This window comes from Bos taurus, chromosome 25, assembly GCF_002263795.3.
Source record: "Bos taurus isolate L1 Dominette 01449 registration number 42190680 breed Hereford chromosome 25, ARS-UCD2.0, whole genome shotgun sequence".
Lineage (NCBI taxonomy): Eukaryota > Metazoa > Chordata > Mammalia > Artiodactyla > Bovidae > Bos > Bos taurus.
The window spans coordinates 25,150,940-25,164,805 of NC_037352.1; the positions used below are offsets into that span (position 1 = coordinate 25,150,940).

Sequence of the window (13,866 nt, forward strand, 5' to 3'; positions counted from 1 at the left end):
TTGTAGGCAAGAGTCTGGGGGTTGTTATTCTGAATATGAATTCAGCCCTTGTCTGGTGGGCTGGATTCCGAGTACTTGTCAGCTGGGGCCCTGGAGGCGTGTTGCACGGGGAGAGCTTTTAATGTACAGGATTGCCCCATGTGTTGTAGGAGTTTAGCGTCCCTGCCTACCTGTCCTCTTACTAAATGTCACTAAGACCTCCAGTATCTATGACGACGAGACCTGCCCCCATTCCAGATGCCTGCAAGCAAGGCAGTCCTGCCCCCAGTAGAGCACCTTTGAATAGATAAACTCTCCAAGACCAGCCAGAAATGCCAGGCAACATCCCATGTGCCCAGCTGCTTTGTGCTCATCTCCCTCCGTCCCAGGGGCAACCTCAAACCCAGGCTTGCGCTGATTAGACCAATGTGGGTTTTTATCATCCTTAATGCCGGGGCACAGAATGTTTTTATTCAGTTTCTGGCAGGCTGGATGGTGCCACCGAACACCTGGGTGATCATTGAATCGTATACACGTGACTTGTCTGGGAGGAGAGTGTCATAGTTCCTCATGAGCAAATGGCTTCTCATTAATCGAGGGATCAATACGTGTGTGATCAAAGAAGCGCCGGCCAATAGCATAGCTGAGAAGAGCTAGAGAGGAGGTCGCAGCACAAAGGCAGTTAAAAAATATGTCAGAATGAAGCTGCCATAAGATTTGGGAGATGAGTTTGTCACCGAGAGGGAGCTGGCTTGATGACAGGGAATTAGAAAGTAAAGCTAGAAACGCCTCCAAATGGAGACATATGCAGAGTGGGAGTGCCCTGGAGCTGGCCTCAGATCAAGCCTGAAGAGGCACCTTTGCTGAAGTGCCAGCTGTGTGGCAGGCAGCTTGCCCCCATCCTCTCGTTTTATCCACACACTGCCCGATAAGGCAGTTATTTCACCAGTTTTACAGATGAGGAAGTGGAGACCAGGACAGCAAGCATTTGCCCAGTGTCATGCACCCAGGAAGTGGTGGAGCTGGGCCCTACATTTTTTTTTTTTTTCAGCCGTGCCACGCAGCATGTGGGATCTTAGTTCCCAGACCAGGGATTGAATCTGCGCCTCCTGTGGTGGAAATACAGAGTCCTAACCACTGGACCACCAGCAAAGTCTCCGTACTTTCTTATTTACGTTTTGTTTGACGCTGTCATCAGTAATCCAGGGGAGAGAAATCTGCCAGGGTTGCCAGTGGCTCTAAGTTCACTATGGAGGGGTTTTGTAGGGGTAAACTGAAATTGAGTTGGAAATCTACTTATAAGACTGGGTAGAGTGGGAAGGAGGTTCAAGAGGGAGGGTACATATACACGTGTATATAGATCTATACATATAGATACGTACACATATAGCTGATTCACTTTGCAGCGCAGGAGAAACTCAGACAACATTGTAAAGCAATTATACACCAATTTAAAAAACGACTGGGTTGAAAACCAGCCTCTGAGCCTTTTTAAAACTTTTTTTTTTCTACGTGGACCATTTTTAAAGTCTTTACTGAATTTGTTACAACGCTGCTTCTGCTTTTTGTTTTGGTTTTTTGACCACAAGGCATGTGGGATCTTAACACTTCAACCAGCGATCAAACCCTCACCCCCTGCACTGGAAGGTGAAATTGTGACTACTGGACCACCAGGGAAATCCCAGCCTCTGAACTTCATATTGGGCACAGAAGGAGGTGAAAACCCAGTCTGCATACTGGGTTGCCTGTGACCCAAGAAGGGGGTGTGTAATCACTGGGCTGAGTTCTTAGAGACCTGTCCGGAACACAGCTACCCACAAAATGCTGATCAGGTTTTTCTTTTATTCTTCCAGCAGGATTCCACTGAGTACCTTCTCAGTACCTGCCACTAGTGCTAAGGAGAACATTGCAATGAGGGAGACACAGGCAGCCTTAGTCAGTGCTCCTCTGCTCTAAGGGACAGGAACCCAGAGTAAATGACTTTAAACAGTGAAACTTATTGCCTTGCAAAATAAACAAATCTGGGATGATATTCGGGCTTCAGGCATAGTTGGATCCAGGTACTCAAAGTGGGTCACTGCAATCAGTCACTCTCCATCTCTCAGTTCTGTTTTCTCTCCTTGGAACCACCTCACAAAGGTACCTCCCTCAGAGAGGCCAAGGCAGTCCCCGGAAACCCACTGACATCCTACCTCTAGAGGAAGAAAACACATCTTTCTTAATAGTTCCAGCCCATCCTCACTCAAAAGTCCTGAGTTTCCATCCATGAGCCAACCACCGCCCTGAGCCTGGTGGGGTGGCAGAGTCTGCCTGGCCCCTCCTGGGCCACCCCATGAAGCTGGGCAAGGGTGTGAGTCTCGCTCAAACCACGTGGAGTAAGGGGAGGAAGGGGGCAGTTCTCAAGGAGAATCTGAGCTGTGTTTGGAAGACAGGGGCGAGTGACTGGACAGGTGAAAAGGACAGGTGTCTGGCACACAGCCCTGGCCTTCGAGGAACTCCCTCCAGGTGAGCACAAGGCTACCCAGGACTGGGCCAGAAGGGGCAGAGAGTGACCGTGAGGTCCGGGAGAGGACCAGGGAGGGTGGGGGGATGCGGCAGCTCTTGTTGACCCGCGCACAACCCTCGCCCAGAGGATGCTTAGTGATTCTGCTCACTCGGCGTCCTCATGAAAGATGTAATCATGCCTAACAGGACCCACGAAAAAGCAGCCCAAATCATCAAAGGGCTGAGACAGGAGGAACAGTCAAGAGCTAACGGCTGAGCGGGGCTGTAATATACATGCTAGAGGGCGGCAGGTCTAAGATCTAAGAAGCCAGCAATGGTATTGTTTTTTTTTTTAAAAAAAAAGGTTGTTTGAGGGAAACTTACAGGAAAATGTACCCAATTGAGAGGTGAACCCACTGCCCCATGAGAAGATTTAGGCAGAAGGAAGAAAGGGGAGAACCAGCTCTGAGGGGGTCTTGCACAGACCAATCTCTGAGCTGGAGCTTCATCTGGCATCCCCTTCCATCCTCATGAGCTTAGACATCCTGGGTCTCATTTTACAGAAGAAGAGACAGGCCCCGGAGGTGTAGGGACTTGCCCATGAAAGCTGGGAAATGGCAGAGCCCCCAGCACAGAGCTCGGTCCTCTGCACCACGCCACCTCCGCCCACACAGATGGGGGCTGGTGGCTTCCTAGAGGACAAATACTGGAGCTTGTGAGCCCCTAGGTTCCAGGAGGAACGGCAGGCTCCTTGCACCACTGTCCCCTGTCTCTCCATCCTTCAAGGCTTCATTCAAATGCCACTGCCTCCAAAAAGCCCTGCCTGGGAGCCACTGCTTCTCCTCTGCACTCTCCTTGTATGGAGCTCTGTGGCGTGATGCCTAGTGAGGAGACAAGAAACGGCAGGATGACGTGGCAGGGAGATGAGCTCTGGAGCCTCATGGACCAGAATTTAAATCCCAGCCACTTCCTCGACTCTCTGACCTTGACAAGTACATCTATAAAACAGGCCAATGCCAGGATCTTAATTCCTGGGCCAGTGAAGGATTGAGCAGGACAAGGTGTTTGAGGGTCTGCAGTAAGCCCACCCATCCAAGTATGCATTCTCCACCATCATTGTCATCTTTTTGGTGATAAATATGTCTTCTTGAAAGTGAGCTGAGGGACTTCTCTGGGTGTTGCAGCGGCTGGGACTCCGCACTCCCGGTGCAGGGGACCTGGGTTCGATCCCTGGTTCGGGAACTAGATTCCACATGCCACAACTAAGACCTGGCACAGCCAAATTAAAAAAAAAAGTGAGCGGACATCCAGATAATCCTTGGGTGCCTGACACTTAGAGAGCCCCTCAGCTGACCCTGGGGTTTCCTGAGATCCAAAGGAGGCACGTGGCCAGCCCACAGTCACACAGCAGCAAGGCGCCTATAGACCAAGACAGCTGTTATAAGCCTGGTCACGAGCAGACCTGTGAGCAACGCGCTCCCTGCCCTTGGAGCTCAGCTAAGTCCTCTCCTCACCTGAACCCCTGCTTGTGCCCCGACCACCCATGTCAAGCATCTCACGTCCCCCGTCACAGCCCCTTGTGCCACCCTGTGCTCTAACTCAGTGTTTCCACTTCGTCTTCTGTACAAAAGAGCTCTCTGCACAAGTGCCCCCGAAGGTCATCACGAGATAAGCAGAAACGATGCCTGAGACATGGTTAGATACCCGGGGGCTGGATTAGAATGCACATCCATGCCTTCTCTCTCCTGCTAGACCTTGAGTTCCAGAAATAGGTTCTGAGAGTATTCCTCACCTTTCCTTGCCCTCAGTACAGACCCCACATCTGGGGTGGTAGGCATGAAGGGAGAATGAACAGGCACGCAGATACTACACTGCAGTGTGAGGCAGGGAGACTTGTGACATGAAACGTACAGAATCTATAAGTCAGTGGTCCCAAACCCACTTTGGCACCAGGGACTGGTTCTGTGGAAGATGATTTTTCCGTGGGCCAGGTGAGGGGGATGGTCTCAGGGTGGTTCAAACACATTACACATATTGTGCTCTTTATTTCTATTATCATTCCATCAGCTCTATCCTCAGATCATCAGGCATTAGGTCCCAGAGGCTGGGGACCCCTGAGCAAGTGCCTGGAGGCTCCATCTCCATCAGGGCAGGGGGCTGAATCTGATTTTCCTGAATCCCGGACACCAAAGGCAGTTTTTTATGCAAAGTAGGCTATCCATTAAAAAAAAAACACCCACTTTTCTTCGATGCCACGTGGGTATTCCTGATGCACTCAGCTGCAGTAGAGGAGTTCCTCTAGTGAGTCTTTTCACAGTCTGACTAATTATCTCCTCGTTTATCAGTTTCATAAATCCACATTTTCATAAATCAGTCTGCTTAAAGAGAGACCCACATGGAGCACCAGCCACAGAGCTTGGGTAGCAGGATGCCACGGCGACCATTCAGGAAGTATCAGGAGAAAAGGTGGTCTCTGAAAGGAAGTTGAGGCAGGCGCTGCTTGGCCAGGTGGTCAGATTTTTGCACCTGCCGACCATCTCAGGGTCTCTCAGGGCCTGGGTTCCCTGCTCTCCCTCCCCGGGGATCACTGGTATCCACTGCGTCCTTTGATTGTTTGCGCCAGAGAGCGCAGCTACTGCCATGTTTGGAAACTGTCTCTTAGTTACTTGTGTTTTCCTTCTGTTTTATGCTGTTGCCCAACAATCAGGCATCTCCCAGGCTTCAGAGGCTGGCAAGAGATAAGCAGTCTGTAATGAATGTTCCTGCCACGATTGCCGAAAAGATGGATGTATCAACCGCCAAAGAAACATTTAAAAAAGCAAACAAAGAAATCACCCACAATGCCACCACCCTCCCTCAACAGCTGATTTAATTTTCACATTTATCACCTTCCACTCTGGGTCCCACAAACACACTTTTTTCCAACTTTGCGCTTATCGGCTAGGTACTGTTTTTATCCTGCCTTCTCGCCCCATCTCTGAACAGATCACAAACATCCCCCATGTTTCGACAGAATCTTCATAATTATAATAGCTACAAGAGATCTCCTTTTCCACTACCCTAGTGTGGGACATTCCGGTCGCTCTCGTGGTTTGGTTAGGACTGAATGCCGACTATTGTTCCTGATCAGAAACTATTTGCTGACTGAGCGAAGACCAAGTGCATCGCATGTTCTGTTTCCAGCCATGTCTAAGCTTGTCAGTTTCAGCTTGCTAGCTCTTGAAGTTGTCTTTGTTGTGGCGAAGATTCTGGAGCCACACTGCTTCAATTTGCATCCCAGCCTCACTGCCACACTAGCTGTGTGACCTCGGGCAAGTTACTTAACCTCTCTGTGCTCCAGTTTCCTTATCTATTAAATGAGGTTAAGAAAATTAATGACCCCATAGGGTTGTTGTACAGATTAAAGTCTTAATACAGTCAATCCTTATTCCACATTTGCAGATTTATCCACCCACTACAATATATTTGTAGCCCCTGAATCCACACTTCCAGTGCTTTTTAACAATCGGATACTGTGTGTGCATGCTCAGTAGCGTCTGACTCTGTGACCCCACGGACTGTAGCCCACCAGACTCCTCTGTCCATGGGATCTCCCAGGCAAGAATACTGGAACGGGTTGTCATTTCTTCCTCCAGGGGATCTTCCTGACCCAGGGATCAAACCCACATCTCCCGCATCTCCGCGTTGGCAGGTGAATTATCACTGTGCTGCCTGGGAAGCCCTTACCTTATACAGTAAAGTGTCCTTTTTCTGTTTTACTTAGTGTCCTGTTTTTTACATTTTTGTGTTTTTCAGCGGTGACTTCCCTGTTTAAACTGGTCCCTGGTATAAGGTTTAAGTGCAGCTGTCCCACGTTCTTAAGCCCAAGAAGGCTATGATGTCTCTTGTGGAGAAAATACACGTGTTAGTTAAGCTTCATTCAGTCATGAGTTGGAGTGCTGCCGGCATGAGTTCAGTGATACTGTATTAAGTATCAATATATATTAAATACTGGAGTGGGTCGCCTTTCCCTTCTCCAGGGGGTCTTTCCAACCCAGGGATCGAACCCAGGTCTCCTGCATTGCAGGCAGTTTTTTTTACCAGCTGAGCCACAAGAGCAGCCCAATATATTAAATAAGGTGCATTTAAACGGAAACACACATAAAGCAAGGTTTTATTTTGATCAGTTGATGAACACGTTGTGACCAGAGGCTCACAGGAACCAAATCCTGTATTTTGCCCTAGAAACAGTGGTTCAGTATTCACAAATTCAGTGTTTGCCTCAACTTTATAGAACTTATCTCAAACAATGGGAGTTGGCTCTAATTTAGAGGGGCTTCCCAGGTGGCGCTAGAGGTAAAGAACCCACCTGCCAATGCAGGCGATGTAAGAGATTCTGGTTCATTCCATCCCTGGGTCAGGAAGACCCCTTGGAGAAGGGCACGGCAACCCACTCCGGTATTTATGCCTGGAGAATCCCATGGACAGAGGCGCCTGGCAGACAAAAGTCCATGGGGTCACAAAGAGTCAGACACGACTGACGTGACTAAGCCCACACTGCACACAAAGCGTTTAGAACAGAGTTTGGCTTTCTACCTTTTATGGTTTTACCATTACTATTATATTTAAAAATATCTCTTTACTGGGTTGTGTCGGGGCATAGTTGCAACAGACAGGCTGCTCTAATTGTAGTGTGCAGACTCTAGAGCACATGGGCTCAGTCGTTGTGTGGCCAGGGGGCTTAGTTGTCCCGTGGCATGTGAGATCTTAGACCAGGGATCAAACCTGTGTTCCCTGCATTGGAAGTCGGATCCTTATCCAGTGGACTATCAGGGAAATCCCACTATTGTTTTTAAAAATTTACATTTTGCTGCTTTGGTAAGAACTTATTTAATCACTGAAGAGGATCCACTTTTTAATTTTTTTTTGCCACCATGGTTGTTTGTATTTCTCCTTCTGCGAAAAGAAATCTAGTTGGTGTAGGAGTGTGTGCAGGCATTTGTAAAGGCTCTGAAGGGTTTGACGTCAGATGGGAGCAATTCCGAAATGGGCATTGGGCACTGTCTATGGCAGGGACCCTCAGGAGTGGGGAAAGGACAAAGCCAAGGTGTGAGGTTGGACTCTGGAGAAAGATGAACAAGGAACCTGGCCACGCTCACGCCAAGCCCCTTTCAGGCAAAGGGTTTGATCATCACATCATTAATCTTGAACAAAGCCTGCACTGGTATATTTTTAAACTGCATCTGAATGTAAAATGATGACATTTGGGATATCAGGGGTGTTGGAGAACACATTTATGTCTTGAAGCCAAAAATCAGTCTGCCTGGCGTGATGGCAGCTGTTTTCTAATGTGAGGATGTGTTTCGTGAAATCTCTCACAGAGGCTTAGACCACATTTTGTTCCACGTGGAACAAAGTGCTGCTGTCCACCAAGGGGAGGTGCGTGACGTTGGGCTCACCCCAGGAAACCCAGGCCGTGTGCAGCAGCATGCACACACCTGCTTTTGCCCCTGTGCCACCATGGGGCAAGGGTGGTACCCGGGTTTTGGCTGAAGTACCTTTGAGCCTCAGAATGAAAGCAGAGCTCGCGGAGCCTCCCCCTCCCTGCTCCTCCATGTGCGTAATGGGCCTCTTAGGGCTGTTTATAGAGGAACAGCTGGGCGCCTGCCACCCAGCCTCTGATTAGAAACACTTGCCTGTCAGAGCGGCAGGTCCCTCCCCACACGGGGGTGGGCGGTGGCTCAGGCTCCTCGGATGAGACGCTGGTGATCGTTTCTCTTCCAGGATATTAAAGCATCTGAAAACCAAGGACCCCGTGCAGTTAAGGCTGGAGCACCTGGAACAGGGCTTCTCAGTCTATGTCAACGGGGCCAACTCTGAACTGAAGACGTCCCCTCGGAAAGCCGTCCACTCCGACTTTTCCAGAAGCGCCTCCCACACCGAGGGGACTCATGGTGAGCACAGTACTGCCAGGTCAGCACCAGCTCTGCTGACAAATGAGGGACGATGGAGCCACATCCCACGCACAGAAACCAGTGAGCCCGTGCAAGTTAACTCTGTCCACTTGGCCACAAAGAGACAGCATGAAAATGAGAGACAGAGAGAGAGAGCGATCCTTTTTTTCTTTTTTTTAAACCTCTTTTTAAACTAGTCTTGGCGTCCACTCCCACAGGGCAAAGGAGACCAGAGAAGTCAATTCCTGGCTTTTAACATTTCCTGGATCTCACGTACCAGTCGTTTAAGGAAAGGTCTAGGATAATTTTGGTGAGACCTGCTTTTCACTCACTGTGTCTTAACTTCAGTACCTAACCCCTGTGATAATTGATTCCACTGTTCAGGTCTGAATTCAGTTAATCCATACTCTGCAGACTTTAATCGGATTTCACGTATCTTATAATAAAAGGATACATGAAATAAAATCTGGAAGTGGAATAGGAGATGCCCGATCCAGCAGCTGGCCCCATACGGGCCCCCAGAATGATTTGGTGGTGGTTGGCAAGTCCCACGGACAGAGGAGGCTGGTGGGCCACAGTCCATAAAGAGGTCATAGAGAGTCGGACACGACTGAAGCAACTTAGCATGAATGAATGCAATGGCAGCACGTAGGAGTCAGACTGGGGCTTCCCAGGTGGCGAAGTGCCTGCCAACGCAGGAGACACGGGTTCGACCCCTGGGTAGGGAAGAGCCCCTGGAGTAGGAAATGGCGAAATCCCATGAACAGAGGAGCCTCGTGGGCTACAGTCCATGGCGCCGCAAAGAGTCGGACGTGACTGAGTGACTGAGCGTGCGCGCGCGCACACACACACACACACGCACACACACACACACACAGGAGTCAGACACAGTGTGGCCGTGTTGCTTCGGGGAAGCTGTTTGGTCTCACCGCACCTCTGTTTTTCTCATCTTTAACATGGGACCAATGAGTGCCAGAGTGCCTTTCAAGACTTGTCATTTTGTCTGAGAGCCCAGTGTGCTACTTACTTACGAGAAGAGGATTTGGAACAAGGCTGGGTTGGGTTCAAACCTTGTTCTGCTCCTTTCTAGCTCTGAGACCTCTGACAATTGGGTCCTCTCTGATCCTCAGTAAAATGGGAGTGATTACGCCCACCTTGCAGATTTCCCAGAAGGACTGAATGATAAGAAGTCTAAAGTGTCCAGCACACAATAATCTTTTTAAAAACTTTTTATTTTATATTGGAGTATAGCTGATTCACAGTGTTGTGATACTCTCAGGTGGACAGCAAAAGGAACTCAGCCATACATATCCATGTGTCCATTCTCCCCCAAACTCCCCTCCCATCCCGGCTGCCACATAACATTGAGCAGAGTTCCCCATAGCATACTATTCTTGATTTGTGTTCCAACTCATTGGCTCATAGGTATGTAAGATCCCAAGCCGTTAACAGGCAATAAAAATGAATACAACAAGGGGATAAAAGGAGAAAGTGGTGTCTTCAAACCTTCCCCAAGGAGAGCCACTGCATTTCAACCTGGAGTTTAGCATGAATTTCCTAGCCCCCAGGGCAAAGAGGGAAATGGGATGGACTCTCCTAGCTTTCACAGGGGAGAGTTAGGCTGACCTGCTGGTTAGGAGAAGCAGGACTTGCTAGGGTTCAGGGAAGGGCAGATAATGGGAGTTTCTGAATTTGGGTCCCTAGTAGTATGCTCAGTCATTCAACAGTTCTCTCCCCTCGCCCCTCCTTTGGCGGGCCTGTTGTGCGTGCTGTCCTGACCCGCTTCTGTATCTTAGAGATGCTCCTTTTGTGTGCAGACTTGCCCAGTTCAGCTGCCCACTGTTATACATACTGTCCCATAGCATGAGGGGCTGTGACTGACTCGCCATCCCTTGTTGTTGGGCATTTAGCTTGTTTTCTTTCTCTCTCTCTCTCTTTTTTTTTGGCCCCACTGCTCAGCCTGTGGGATCTTAGTTCCCCAACCAGGGATCAAACCCATGCCCTCTGCATTGGAAGCATGGACTCTTAACTGCTGAACCACCAGGGAAGTCCCCATTTAGCTTGTTTTCTGATGCTTTGTGGCTGCTAAGAGTGCTATAAAAGTGAAGAGCTTCGCAGATTCGCCCCTGGGCACCCCGATGGGCATTGTGGCTGCAAGTTACAAAACCTCCATCAGTGTGGGTTCACCTTTGGGGGCTCACCAATTCTCTTCCCCTCATCTCTGTGCAGATTGTGGACGAAGAACGCTGTTCCGAGAAGCTGAAGAAGCTTTGAGACGCAGTGCACGGACAGCTCCCAGCAAAGTCCAGCGCCGAGGATGGCATCAGGTATGGAAACCCTGGGCAGAGTCAGGATGGTGGCCCCAGCTCACACTTTAGAATAAGGAGCAGGCTTCTTGTGACAGAAGAAATGTAGGGTGTTCAGAAACCCCAGGGGTAGGGGTGGGTCTAGCTGGGCACTGCCGTGGTGCCCTCTCTGCCTGTGGCACTGGCCTCTGGAGAGTGGAGGAGCCCTGGGGACCCACCAGCCCTCTCTGTGACATGATCCCCGCTTCTGAATGGGGCCACCCCAGGTCAGACTCACAGTATCACAGGTCAGACTCACAGTCCCGTTGTAATGATGCATTCTTACAGCTGCTTTTTATTAAGCACCTGTGATATGCCAGGCACAGTCTCAGATGCCGGGGATACAGTGGGTGTATAAGACAACACCCCCAACCCACAGACCTGAGATGCCACATCAGGTTGCTACGATACTGCTGGTCCAGCGGCTTGCTTTTTTGAGCACCTGCTGGTATCAGGCGTGGGCTAAGCTGCCACATGACTCCTCTCCTTTGCCCTCACAGCAGACCTGCAGGATATATTCCAAAGTCCTTCCTCCTTTTTTTTGGCCATGCCATGTGGCACGCGGAATCTTTAGTTCTGCAAACACCCCCATGCCCCTTGCATTGGAAGCACAGAGTCTTAACCACTGGACCACCAGGGAAGTCCCATGTCCTTCCTCTTTTAAGGACGCTGAGGGCACAAAAGCTCAGAAATGTTAAGTGAGCTTTCCAAGGTCAATCACTAAGAAAGGGTGGAATTAAGATTCAGATCCAAATCTGTTGCTCCAAGCTCAGCGTTCTTGCTCCTATAGTCCTTACATCTTCCCTTGTGGTTACTCAGCCTTACCTGGGACCAAGGGGACCCCCACTGTGCATTCGCATCACCTGGGATGCTCAGGCCCCACCCTCAGAGATTCTGGCTCACTTGGTCTGAGATGAGGCTTAAGCAACATATGTATATACACACACACACACACACACACACAGAGTATATACATACATACATACATATATATATATATATATACATACATACATACATATACACACACACACACATATATGTATGTATATACTGTCATGGTCCGTATGCGAGTTGGAAAATAATTTCCAGACATGAGACAGAATGAGAGGAGAATAAAGTTTATTGGAGAAGGAGATGCTGTTAGAACAGCAAGGTGGCTCAAGGCGGAGCCAAACCCTTTCATAGGCTAGTAGGCAATTTTTATGGCCTCAAGGCAGAGAAAGTTCCTACTGGAATGGTGGCCTTAGGTGACTGGTTAGCATGCTGTAGGGTGGGTAATAGGATGGTATCTTACCTAATATGGGGTCAGGGAACTGGCCGGTTTAGATCTGGAGGCTCATGGCTACAGTTGATTGCTATGGGGCTTGGTCAGTTCCAGAGATTTTTTTAAAAAATTAATTAATTTATTTTAATTGGAGACTAATTACTTTACAATATTGTGGTGGTTTTTGCTGCACATCGACATGAATCAGCCATGGGTGCACATGTGTCCCCCATCCTGAACCCCCCTCCTGCCTCCCTCCCCACCCCATCCCTCTGGGTTGTCCCAGAGCACCAGCTTTGAGTGTCCTGCTTCATGCATCATACTTGCACTGGTCATCTATTTTACATATGGTAATATACATGTTTCAGTGCTATCCTGCTTCTCACCTGTGACCTTGGTATGCGCCCTGCTGTGCTTAATCGCTCAGTTGTGTCTGACTCTTTGCGACCCCATGAACTGTAACCCAGGGCTCCACATATAGCATATGTTCAGATCTATGGTAAATACTAGGGCTTCCCTGATGTCTCAGCAGTGAAGAATCTGCCTGTAGTGCAGGAGACACAAGTTAGATCCCTGGGTTGGGAAGATCCCCTGGAGAAGGAAATGGCAACCGCTCCAGTCTTCTCGCCTGGAAAATCCCATGGACAGAGGAGGCTGGTGGGCTGCTGTCCTTGGGGTTGCGAAGCGTCCGACATGACTGAGCACGCTTACACAAACAAGTGAACATGAAAGGCAAATACTTTTAATTTTATTAAAAGTACAATCTTTGCTAACCCCAGAGGAACCTGAGTATCCTCACTGTGCCACTAACGAAATCGAGGCCCAGAGAGGTAATAAGGTGACCTGCTCCCACAGATGCTGACGGAGGACAGTGGCTGAGGATTGGACCCTCAGCCTGTTCTCTGCAGGTACTTTTGTACATCTAGGATGAAATGGGCAGGAGTGTTCCTGCCAGCCTAACTCCCAAGCCTCATCTCGCTGCTGATGAGCAAGGCCCTCGGGTCACACAGCCTGGAGGCTTCCTTTTGTCCCCAGCAATGAATATTAATTTCCCATTAATGAGGCCTTTCTCCACTTCTCACTTCAGACAGTTCTCCAAGCTGTCTTGAGTGCCTTCTATTATCAGGAGCCGTTATTTGCGTCTTAGACGGTGACTTAATGGCTGGCCCCGGAGTCTGTGCAATTTAAAGACTTGGCCTAAGATTAATTAGCATCCCTCCCTGGTCTCTCCCTGTGGTCCCACACTTCACAGGGCCTAATCATGGCTAATTCCCTGGCTTCCTGATGCCACGAAGGCTGTAATTGTCCTTCTGTACCCAATCCGTCAGGGGTCAGTCAGTGCCTAACAGGGGAGACCCCCAGGCTATTTGAATCATAAATGAATGGAAGGCTGGGAATGGGGGGAGTGCTTACAAAATCCTTGGGCTGGTAAGAAGATGAGCTTGAGCTAGGCCTCCAGGAGCGGTATACCCAGTATTCTCAAACGGGCCAGCCAGGAAAGCTGTTACCTAGGACATAGGAGGGAAGATGGGGGATCAGCCTCAAGAATGTGTCACCTGGGACCTCCCTAGTGGTACAAGGATCCGCCTGCCAGTGCAGGGGACATGGGTTCTATTCCTAGTCCCGGAAGATCTCACATGCTGCGGAACAACTATGCCCGGGCGGCACAGCCATTGAGCCTGTGCTCTAAGAGCCGGGGAACCACAACTACTGAAGCCCACGTGCCCTGGAGCCCCTGCTCTGCAACAAGAGGAGCCACCGCCACGAGAAGCCCACACACACCACATCTAAGAGAGTAGCCTCTGCTCGCCACAACTAGAGAAAGCCCGTGTGCGGCAACAAAGACCAGCACAGCCAA

General features: G+C 49.6%; 1 protein-coding gene across 5 annotated transcripts in view; it reads left to right on the plus strand.

The window, feature by feature from the left end:
• KATNIP (katanin interacting protein) overlaps nt 1-13,866 on the plus strand; it is a 239,203-nt gene that overhangs the window by 60,894 nt on the left and 164,443 nt on the right. For all 5 annotated transcript variants that reach the window (XM_024985088.2, XM_059881579.1, XM_059881580.1 and 2 more), the window contains 2 exons: nt 8,227-8,396; nt 10,626-10,723. In XM_024985088.2, coding sequence (XP_024840856.1) covers nt 8,227-8,396; nt 10,626-10,723 — 268 coding nt within the window. The remainder of the gene's footprint in view (nt 1-8,226; nt 8,397-10,625; nt 10,724-13,866) is intronic.